The 12,521-nt window shown below is 35.9% G+C and overlaps 1 protein-coding gene and 1 pseudogene across 8 annotated transcripts in view; both read right to left on the reverse strand.

Moving 5' to 3' along the window:
* SLC4A10 (solute carrier family 4 member 10) overlaps positions 1-12,521 on the reverse strand; it is a 238,689-nt gene that overhangs the window by 58,366 nt on the left and 167,802 nt on the right. For all 8 annotated transcript variants that reach the window (XM_036320544.1, XM_036320547.1, XM_036320542.1 and 5 more), the window contains 3 exons: positions 11,752-11,926; positions 11,034-11,167; positions 10,394-10,639 (listed from right to left, as the gene is read on the reverse strand). In XM_036320544.1, the coding sequence (XP_036176437.1) occupies positions 10,394-10,639; positions 11,034-11,167; positions 11,752-11,926 (555 nt within the window). The remainder of the gene's footprint in view (positions 1-10,393; positions 10,640-11,033; positions 11,168-11,751; positions 11,927-12,521) is intronic.
* LOC118661443 lies at positions 4,837-5,917 on the reverse strand (annotated as a pseudogene).

Here is a 12,521-nt window from a genome sequence, read left to right on the forward strand (position 1 = left end):
CTTCATTCTTTTAAACACAAAAAAATGAAATGTTTTGAAAGAAATAAAACTAGACTCTTAGTAATCCTTTTTAGAGCAAGTTCTTATAGACTATGAAGACACCAGGTAGGTACCTATGAAATGAAGAGATGAGCAACACATAATGGGGTGACTAGACGCAGCAGAACTGGCCACAACACAAACTTCACTGAGACTAAGTAATAAGCATTCATTTACGGAACATATTTTGTTACCCTTCATAATATTTGAATAGTCTTACAGAGAAAATATCTATAAAAGATAGTCTTTTTGGTAATATATAAAAACTGTTTTGCCTGAAACTGAGAGCTATTACAATAGAATGTTTTTAAAAGTGAACCTCTTCCTTTACCAGATATATATATATATATATATACCTTTTCACTTGATATTTTCCTGTTTGTGAAATAATAAATGTAAAGTATATAAATGGAACACCTTGTTTTATCAAAAACTAAAATTTTAAACAGAAAGAATATGCTAAGCTAACTTGACTAGTTCTACAAATATTGAGTAGAAATAGTGTTCAAAGAAATTAACATATAATATTATAAGTAGCAATTATTACTCATAATTTTTTTCATTTACATGGATTTTGATATAAAAATCCAGTGGAATTTTTGGAAGAACATAGAATAATAATATTTTTCTCATTTCCTTAACTAGATTCAAGCCTCCTTTAAAGTAGAAAATGTAACAATTTTATCTCCCATAGTCCCACCATACTACAGAATACTAGAGGCCCAGTGCATGAATTTGTGCACAGGTGGGGTCCAGCCAGCCGGCCCCAATTGGAGCTGATCAGAGGTGGGACCAGCTGGGGGGAGGGGTTGAGGGTGGTTGGCTGGCCAGCCCCACCCCCTGGTTGAACTTCTGGTTGAACTCCTGGTCGAAGGGACAATTTGTATATTAGCCTTTTATTATATAGGATAGTAATGTGTAATGCATATTGATTAATTGAACATGTTGTAATATAATAGGCATCACCTGACCAATCACGTTTGACAAGTAAAGATAACTGAGCTCTTTTACAGTATCTTTAACACTACTCTTAAAGATTTCAACTAGAAATTTTGAATAAACTGAGAGGTTATAAGAATCTTAATGTGGGATAAAAATATACAAACTGAATTCATAAAACTAGTTCTGACTGCAAATTTAAACAGGGTGCCAACATGGTGGAGAAGTCATCTGGAAGAGAGGCAGGACTGCAACCTACACCAGAACCCCAAAGTTGATCAGAGATGTTGGGAGAAAGGTGATGAAAGGGAGGTTATCTTGGCTCATTGACCTGTTGCTCCTCACTAATCAAAACTAAAGGATAAAACTCAGATTTAGATAAACCCCTGTATTTCAACATTTTAAAATCACTTTTTTTCTACATATAAATGACTAAATTTATCCAGAATTGCTTGCAACATAACTTTATAATTGTATTTTTATGTATTTATTTGTGTAATATATGTGTGACTCCACTCAATTAATCTCCATAATGCTGGACCCATTACTATAAGGCAGGCACACCTTTTACCCCCTATATTAGCAAAGTGCTTGGTACACATCACAAATGAACATGTTTGTTCATATTTTTATATTTCAGAAATACTTCTTACAATGCACATTTAATATAGAGTTATTTTCTCTATTAAAAATCTGACATCTTAGAATCAAATAAATATTACTAGGCACTCAAAAAATCATTATTCAATAAATTTCTGGAAACCCATCTTATTGTTGATTCTTAATCCAAACACTTGCTATCTTTGTTTTCCCTTTCTGCTTTTGAACTAAATTCTGCTTTTAATGATAGTCTTACCTCCAGTAGCCATAGTATTCAGTATAAGTCTATTATTTACCTATTTAATCCTCAGTATTCCTAATGAATTATGAGCCTTTGTGTAACAAGATTAATGTCTCTTCATCTTTCTGCCTCCACAAAGCCAAGGGGTTGGTAGATACCAGTAAGCTTTTGTTAAGTGTCTTTTAACAATGTTACTTTTCAGATCTACTCCATCTACTATTTTCTTTCTCTATAACTATAGATTTGCAAACCTGAAATAGATTTATCTTCCATGCTTTCTTATCAAGCAGCCATGAAAGGACAGAAATTTGCACAAACGTCCATATTAGAGGGAGAGTACTAAGCAGGTATTGGTGATTTCTTCATTAAGATGCATTAAATGGTCACAGGTGTTGTGTTGTATATCAAATGCACAGTATTTTGATTTGTTGAGATGTGATGACCATTCTCAAAGATAATGATTCATAGAAGATTAATTTTATTTCTTCCAAAAATTTTATTTTATATCTAAAAGAATGAAGCACCCATGGTATAATTATTTTCAATTATAAAAGCAGGAAATGTTTTGCCCACATTTTCCAATAAATGTTTGTTTAATATATATGTCATCCTGTGCAAATGAAAAAATGGTATTCCTTATCTTTGCTTTTCTGAGACCTATTATAGTATAAATTTGCCTATAAATGGTGGGATCTTCCAGCTTAATAGTTCTTCCAACTGCTGAAATTTTAAAATGTATTTAAAGCACTGTTTCTCAACCACTGATACACATGCAATCAGGAAAAAAAAAGCAGACAAAATTTAAATAGGCAAATGAGTTGTTTTTTAAAATCAAATATTCATAATAAAATGTTCTTCCAAAAGTTCCACTGGATTTTTATATCCTTAAAACCCATGTAAATGAAAAAAAATGAATAACTGCTACTTATAATATTGTATGTTAATTTATTTGAACACTATTTCTACTTGATATTTGTAGAACTAGCCAAGTTTAGTTAGCTTAGCATATTTTTCTGTTTAAAAATTTAGTTTGTGATAATTTAAGGTATTCAGTTTATGTTCTTTACATTTATTATTTAATAAACAGGGTTTTATAGAGGGCTATGGGCTGGAAAAAACAACAACAAAAAGATAGAAAAAAGATCAAAATCCAAAATAAAACCTTTCTGTAACCTAGCAATGAGATCATACTTTCTAATAGCTCTGTAATTATTCAACTCCTGTATGTTAATAAACTACAGTAATAGACCCTGCTCTTTGTTTTGATCCAACCAACTAAAAAGAGTTAATACAACCCCAATCTTTCCTTAGCTAGCCATCTTTGAGAGCTTTAGATTATTACAATATATTTGAAGAAACATTTCATCTTTCATAAGCAGAGTGCTTTATTCTATTTTTGCCATTTCTTAAAATCAAGGCAACCTAGAAAAACTTATTTCCACAAACTCATTACTTATTGCTAACTTGACAAATTCAGCTTGATCATCTGGTGTAATGTATATATTCTTAAAATTAAATTGATTAACTTGACACTTGCTCTTGGCACAATGAAAGGAAAGCTCATAGCTTTGAATAGAAGGTCTACATATTATTACCACATTATAAGATTAGGATGCCAGAGGTACTAGGAGAATCTTAACAAAATCAATCACATTTTGTTATTTGGTTGGTAAAACTATGACTTTAAGGAAATGTAAGTATAAGAAGCTCAAGTATAAAGAATATCTTTGAAAATTAAATGAGGCCCTTTTTTCCATATCTTATACCTAAGCAAAATATGTGAGCACATAGACATATTAACTTTGCAAATACTGCAGCTCAGATGTACTGCATCCTAGCTTTGACATTTTCTAGAAATCCTATATAACAAAAGCCTAATATGCTAAGTGTCTGGTTGTTGGGTCGTCCATTCAACCAACCATATTATGCTAATGATATGCTAAGGCCACTCAACCGCTCGCTATGACGTGCACTAACCACCAAGGGGGCAGACAGTAGACAGGTCAACCAGTTGCTATGATGTGCACTGACCACCAGGGGGCAGATGCTCAAACCAGTAGGTTAACTTGCTGCTGGGGTCTGGCCAATTGGGACTGAGTGAGAAGGACCGGACACATCCTGGCGCCCTCCCACTGTTCCTCTCCAGCTGGCCAACCTCTCCAGCCCCAATCGTTCACTGGTGGGGTCCCTCAGCCTGGCCTGCACCCTTTCACAATCTGGGACCCCTTGGGGGATGTTGGAGAGCCGGTTTCCACCCGATCCTGCAGGCCAGACGGAGGGACCCCACTGGTGCACGAATTCATACACTGGGCCTCTAGTTTGTCTCATAAAAACTGTGCAAGCATGAGACCAGCAACATTAGTAGAAAACTTTAGGAGAGCATGAGCATAATGACACTTAAAACTGATTAGGTCACAGTGACAAGAACAAAAGACCACTAAAAGTGTCATGTGAACTGCATAAAACACAAAATGTTTTGTACAAAAGGTGAGATTATACAATACATTAAAGTAACCATTATTGTTATCAATAACTTTGATTTATTTTCTTTAATGCACATGACTAAAAGTATGTTAATAAATATATGCATTGTGTACATAGCAAAAAAAAATTAGTTTTGCTTTTCCAAAGAGCAAGTAATGGCAATACTTTATCAGAGTCATGTACTCAAAGTGAGTAGTGCAGGAAACCATTGAATCATGGTGAGAAGCTAAATGGAAGACAAGTGCAGTAGTCACATTTCCCAAGGAGATTGTTATTCTCTGTGTTTCTCTTACACCCATTTCAGGTCCAGGAGACACTAAAACCTCATGACCCATCAGGATGGATCAATCTTTCCATACCTCCTAACCCCCTAATTTTGGTTGAGAAGGGCATTTGGGCAATGGAACACAGTGATTAGCTCATATTTCTGCATCCTGGCAGCTTTATAGTCTGTAGTTTCATTGGTATATCTACCATGTACATGCCCTTCTCATCTTGTTTTCTGTACAAAAAAAAGTATATTTTCATCTTCTTCATTCCTGATGAGATTTTTCTAGGATAACTCTACATTCATACATTGCTAGTTGTGGACCAATATTTCCCATTGTTATGCCTCCAGCAAAAAAATATATATGGTAACCAAAAGCGAACATAAAGAAAATCTGGAGAAGTATATTGATAAACACCATTACAAACTAGCAGTTGAGTGACCAAGGTTCCCAAGAAAGCAATTCTTACTCCAAGGCCATAACCAGTTCGAGATCACATTACATTGGACCACTCTCTTTTAAATTTATGTGGTTCTCTTAGGTGCCTGTCTATGCAGGGAAATAATAACCCAATCACCACTGAAGCTGTGCCACAGCACGGTGGCACCCACCATGCTGAAGAAAAGAAGCTTGCAATCACATCAGGTAGAAAAAGCATCAGATTTCTCTGAATCTGAAGTAAATTTAACACTAATGCCAGAAATACTCCAATAAAAAACAGCACTACTCCTTGAATCATCAAATTTACACTCCAGCTAGTCACAGATGAGATAAAAGGACCACAGTATCTTTTTGAGCCCAGTATCTCTCCTTCTATTATGGTTTCATAAGTTCAGTAAGCCAGCAGGATTAAAAAAAAAAAAAAAAAGGCGTCCCAGCTGAAAAGACTTGTCTGTGAATTAAAGCAGATTGGCATTTCAAAAGAACCGTATCTTGCCCTGAAATAGGACCTACCAGAAATCCCCTGCCTCTGCCAACTTCTGGGACATGTGTCCTCATTTTTAAACACATAGCTCTTTCCTTTTCTCTTTTTAAAAATATATATTTTTTATTGATTTCAGATAGGAAGGGAGAGGGAGAGAGAGATAGAAACATCAATGATGAATCATTGATCGGCTGCCTCCTGCACACCCCTTACTGGGGATTGAGCCCACAACGCAGGCATGTGCCCTGACCAGGAATCGAACCGTGACTTCCTGGTTCATAGATGGACACTCAACCACTGAGCCATGCAGGCTGGACACAGAGTTCTTTTCTATCACAAATTATCACTCGTAATCTCGCTCTCTCCAACGGGCACTGTCTTGACTTTCTCTGACAGCATACCTGGGCATACTGTCTCCATTTCTTAACCGCCTATGCTCTTCTTAATGTTTGCAAACTGGCTTCTAGTCACGCCTCTCCGCTCCACCCAATATTGTTTTTTAAGTTAATATTGATCTTTTTTATTAATTTCATACTGAATCTCTCTAAAGATTTCTTAAAACAATGTTTTCCCTTGACTTCTACAACCTGATATTATTCATGTTTTGTGGGGGGTTTTGTGGGGGGTTTGCTGTTTCTGTTTTGTCCTTTTCTGATGCCTTTTTCTAATAGTTTATCTATTGGTTACAAGTTTTTCATTCTTCTGGCTTCAAGCTGTGACCACTATCCAGGGTTCAGTCCTTGCGTCTCTGATCCTTTCCTCTCTAGACTGGGGGATTTTAAACTGTGGTCCTCGGCCTGAAGCACCTTAGAAACTGCCACTAAGGGGACAGGAAACAGCTGAAAGGGTGGACAATTGCTGCCTCCACATAACTTCAAACGGAATTTCTCTGCTTTTACCTAGTTTATTTGCTCCATGTTGCTTCTTTGGAGAGCTTATTTTTATTCATCAGTATACTGAAAATTGTATCAGTCATAAATCTAAGTCTGATTCCTTGTTTACCACTATCTATATGACTTTGGACAGATACTGCAAAGCATTAATGAATTGTTTGCATCCAGGCCTGTGCCATTCCCTCCATCTGAACCACTCTGCTGTCCTATTCTTCAGCACCTTTCTAACTCCTACTGATTTCTTTTATCTTCTATATCGCTTCATCCAGGAAATCTCTGAACCCAAAATTTGACTTAGGTGCTCTTCTGATAAAGTCCCATGGCATCCTGTACCAATCCCTTAACACAACACTTATTTCACTGTGATGTCTGTTTGTCTGCTTTCCCATATTAAACTGGAAGCTCATTGAGAACAGAATATTATTCATGATTTCCTTAGCACCTATCATAGTATCTAGCAAGTGGTAGGTTTGAAAATCCAAGAAGAGATGAGTATATATCCTAGCAAAAAAATATCCCAATTAGGGGGCACTGCTCTTTTTGAAACTGAAGATAAATAAAAAGGCAAATATCTGCCCTAACCAGTTTGGCTCAGTGGATAGAGGGTCGGCCTGTGGACTGAAGGGTCCCAGGTTCTATTCCGGTCAAGGGCATGTACCTTGGTTGCGGGCACATCCCCAGTAGGGGGTGTGCAGGAGGCGGCTGATCGATGTTTCTAACTCTCTATCCCTCTCCCTTCTTCTCTGTAAAAAAATCAATAAAATATATATTTTAAAAAAGGCAAGTATCACTGTTATCACTCACTCTAATCAAACTGCTCTTCCCATCTGCCTGCTTTCAGAGTGTCCCTGACACCTACTTCATCCATTTCTGAAACCTAATCATAACACCCTCACTATTTGCTTTTATTGGGAAAGTTATTTTGTTTCCGTTCTGATTTTATTGTCCAAAAAACAGAAGTATACTGCTTAAAGCTATCTGTGAAAAAGTAAAGTACTAAAAATCATGTTATTTTCCAAAAGGAAAGATAAAAATCACATGACCTCACATGATCATATCAATAGATGCAGAAAAAAGCATTTGACAAAATCCAGCACCCATTTATGATTAAAAAAAGATAAGCGAAATGGAAAGAGAGGGAACATATTTCAACATAATAAAAGTCATATATATATGACAAAGACACAGCTAACATCATACTGAACAACAACAACAAAAAACCCTACATGTATATGGAACCAAAAAAGACCCCAAATAGCCACAGAAATCTTAAAAAAGAAGAACAAAGTTGGAAAGTTGGAGGTGCCACACACTACCAAATATCAAACTATACTACAAGGCTGAAAATCAAAACAGCCTAGTACTGGCATAAAAGTAGATAAATAGATCAAAGGAACAGAATAAATAACCCAGAAATAAACCCACGTATACATGGTCAATTAATATATAACAAAGAAGGCAAGAACATACAATGGGGTAAAAACAGTTTGTTCAATAAATAGTGTTGGGAAATTGGACAGATATGTGCAAAAAAATGAAAGTAGACCACATTGTACATGATACAGAAGAATTAACTCAAAATGAGTTAAAGACTTAAACGTTAGGCTCAAAACCATAAAAATCCTAGAAGAAAACATAGACAGTATAATGTCAGACATTTCTCTAGCAATATTTTTTCTGATATATCTCCTCAGGCAAGGAAAACACACAAAAAAATAAACAAATAGGGGCACATCAAACTAAAGAGGTTTTGCACAGCAAAGAAAGCCATAAAAAAAGAACCTGTTGAACAAGGGAAGATATTCACCAATGACATATCCAATAAGGGGTTAATATCCAAAATTTATAAAGAATACATACAACTCAACAACAAAAAGAAACCCAAACACTTCAATTAAAAAATGGGCAGCAGATCTGAATAGACACTTCTCCAAAGTGTCTATACAAATGGCCAATAGACATATGAAAAGATGCTCAATGTCACTAATCATCAAAGAAATGCAAATTAAAAACATGATGAGATATCACCTCACACTTCTCAGAATGGTTATCATCAATAAATCAATAAACAAGTGTTGGTGAGAATGTAGAGGAAAGGGAACCCTTGTGCACTGTCGGTGGGAATGCAGATTGGTGCAGCCACTGTGGAAAACAGTATGGAGGTTCCTCAAAAGCTTAGAAATTGCACTGCCTTATGACCCAGCAATTCCACTTCTGGGAATTTATCCGAAGCAACCCCAAACACGAATTCAAAAGCATATATGCACCCATATGTTCATTGCAGCATTATTTTCAATAGCCAAAATATGAAAACTACACAAGTGCCCATCAATAAATACATGGATAAAAAATGTGGTGGTACATATATACAATGGAATATCACTTGGACATAAAGAATAACGAAATCTTACCTTTTGCGACAGCATGGATGGACTAGAGGTTATTATGCTAAGTAAAGTAAGTCAGACAGAGAAAGACAAATACCATATAATTTCACTTATATGTGAAATCTAAAGGACAAAATAAATGAAAAAACAAAATATAAACACACTCATAGATACGGGAAACAGACTGATAGTGCCAGAGACAATGAGGGTTGGGGTCTGGGTGAAAAGGTAAAGGGATTAAGAAGTAAAAATTAATAATTACAAAAACGTCACGGGATGTCAAGTACAGCATCAGGAATATAGTCAATAATATTATAACAACTACATATGGTGCCAGTTAGGTACTTGAAACATTGAGGGAATTACTTTGTAAAGTATATGATTGTCTAACCACTATGCTGTAAAACTGAAACTAATATAAAATATTGAATATAAATTCTAATTAAAAATAAATAAATTAAAAACCATGTTATTTTTAGCCCTATCACTACATCTTTCTTTACAAAATTATACATTGCACTATTTTGGTCTAATTTCAACAATTTAAAATTATTCTAATAACAAAAAAGGTAATAAATCATCATAACATTTGAGGCCATATCTAGGCAGTTAGTAAGAGCACTGGTGGTTGATGCAGAGGCTATAACTGCCCCATGAAAACATATTGCTTCAAATGCTTGCTATATAAAAATGTACACACAAATACAACAAAAAAATTCAAATTAAATACAAGAAAGGGCAAATATAATGTCCATATACAGCAGCGGTTCTCAACCTGTGGGTCGCGACCCCTTTGGAGGTTGAACGACTCTTTCACAGGGGTCGGTCTCATTGGAAAACACATATATAATTACATATTGTTTTTGTGATTAATCACTATGCTTTAATTATATTCAATTTGTAACAATGAAATTGGGGGTCACCACAACATGAGGAACTGTATTAAAGGGTCGCGGCATTAGGAAGGTTGAGAACCACTGATATATAGTATATAAACACAGCCTTAGAGAAATTCTAAACTACTGGCCTACTAAAACTAGAAAGATCAATAGGTCCAATACCATTTTTAACCCTAACTTGTATATTAACTTCAAAAGGCAATACCTGAGCACTTCTATCATAAATGTCATAAGTTGCAAAAGCAATATTATATATCAATTCAGTGATTTTTGTTTATCTTTTTATTGACCCAATAGAATCTCTTTCACCGTATTGCTCTAAATCTGAAATCTTATATTTTCCGTTTCCTTTGAATTAAAGTAAATTGAAAAGGCTCTAAAGAAAAACAAAAATCATATATATTGTGTAAAAACAAAATCCCTATATAGCAAAATTTGCCTTGGTTCACTATCTACTTAATAGGGAATTCCTGACAAATAAAACTCCAAAAAAGATATTCTAGGCAGAGTTGTTATATTGTGAACATCAGTATCTGATGAGTGGAGTGGCTAATTAGATGACTTTTAAAACCCAGTTCTACTTTGAGAGTGCAGGATTTAGGTCATGAATCAATTTAAGGTACTCTATCTGCTGAGTAAGTTCCTCATATTTCTTATAACAATAGCAATATTTGTTAAGAGGCAAGTCTCACAGCCAACAGGGGAAATAGTACTTACGAGTATTGTGTTAGCAGTTCCAAATCATTATGCATGTTGATTGGATATGCTTCACTGAGTTCAAACAACTTCTCTAGAGCTTCATAAATGAAAATGATGCAAATAAGAGAAGCAAAAGCTTCTTCAGTAAACCGAGTGATATAGCAAACAAGGGAGCTTGCATCAGTGGCCACAAGTATGATGCATAGTGTTGCAGTCCAAAGTCCAATACTGGCTCTGAGAGAGAGGTATGACAGCTCATATTCTCTAGGAGGAGACAAGGAATAGCAGAAAGAAGGTCACTTTATAGCTTGCCACCATTTTAAACAGATGGAAATACGGCCAACTCATGAAGTGGAAGTAAATAACTTCACATCCCATGAGTATCCAAACTCATGACTTTGTCTAAAGGGAACACTAAGAGGATAAAACTAATAGGGGCTCTCAGGGTTGAAAACTAAATATAATTTTTTACAAACATCACAAAACATTATACACAGATCTTTTTGTTTTCCTTTATTTTCATGGAGAGGCAAAAATGGCACACTGAATCAAATCAGCCACTTCCACCTCTCCCAGCAGACCTCAAACGTGATGTTGGGAGAATACATACAGTAGAGAAATAGAAAGGGGCTAAGAGCCAAACGTATATAACACTTACTTGCAAAATTTAAATAAAATCTTTTCAAACACCAACACTGGTCCTGTACTGCCTAATATGGTAAGAGGCTGTCCACCAAAGAGAGAGTAGGCTATCCCAGTCATGGATGCTCCAAAGAGAGATTCAATTGCACTCTGTGTAGAGATATAAATTATTTCATTATCTAAGCTCTACAGGTACCCACTATAACTGGGGAGAAATGTTTAAAATACAAGGGCATAGTATTTTTCCTTTGCAATGAAAATCCTAGCAACCTGGGGCAAGATGTGGATAGGAGAATAAAAAACGATGCAGGCAGTCGGCCAAAAATAAATGGTAGTGAATAGGGATGTGTCTTCTCCACCTTCCTTACCTTGCTTTTCTTTTGCTCACTAAAAGTTTACATACTTTGTGATATGTGAATGGACAGAAGCATGGCTTATATACATGGTAATGGATCTCTTGTGAGGGAAGAATCACAGCCTAAAACTAGCCTAGGATGGAGGCCAGAGATGAGATCAGAAGCTTGTGTAAGACTCAGAAGTTAACTGTTTTGAGATCTTCCCACTCCCAGATTACCAGTTCCACCACCATCCAGGAAATTCATATGAAGTTATCTGCCAGACCAAACATCATATATCTCCTCAAAAAAGGAATCCAAAATTAAACGCTCACTTATCTAACTAGGAAGCTTAAAAATGGATTAATTTGAAAGTTCAGAGAAAAGCATAATACGTACTATACGACCTTCAGTGGCTTCTCCCAGCAGCCCTCCAAATGTGATGACAGGAGACATACACGCGCAGTAGAGAAACAGAAAAGATGCTAAGCACTGCAGGCTGAAAGCATCTCTGAAGTCACTCCAGAAGTATGGAGCTTTTCTTTTGATATCTAAAATAAGGCCCCCAAAAATCCTAAGACAAGGGGGGAGACACAACAGTGAAATCCAAATATAAAAGACATACAAAGCAAAATACCATTAGCTTTGCTGCCAGGTCCCAGTATAGGTTTTCCATCAGCTGAGATGAGACCCAACATGAACCTGCTACATTGCATTATCATGATCTACAGCAGTGGTTCTCAACCTTCCTAATGCCGCGACAGAGTTCCTCATGTTGTGGTGACCCCCAACCATAACATTATTTTCGTTGCTACTTCATAGCTGTAATTTTTCTACTGTTATGAATCATAATGTAAATATCTGATATAGAGTTCCTCATGTTGTGGTGACCCCCAACCATAACATTATTTTCGTTGCTACTTCATAGCTGTAATTTTTCTACTGTTATGAATCATAATGTAAATATCTGATATGCAGGATGTATTTTCATGGTTACAAATTGAACATAATTAAAGCATAGTGATTAATCACAAAAAAGATATGTAATTATATATGTGTTTTCTGATGGTCTTAGGCGACCCCTGTGAAAGGGTCGTTCGACTCCCAAAGGGGTCGCAACCCACAGGTTGGCGACCCACGGGTTGAGAACCGCTGATCTACAGGGATGG

Source organism: Myotis myotis, unplaced genomic scaffold (assembly GCF_014108235.1).
Source record: "Myotis myotis isolate mMyoMyo1 unplaced genomic scaffold, mMyoMyo1.p scaffold_m19_p_8, whole genome shotgun sequence".
Taxonomy (NCBI): Eukaryota; Metazoa; Chordata; class Mammalia; order Chiroptera; family Vespertilionidae; genus Myotis; species Myotis myotis.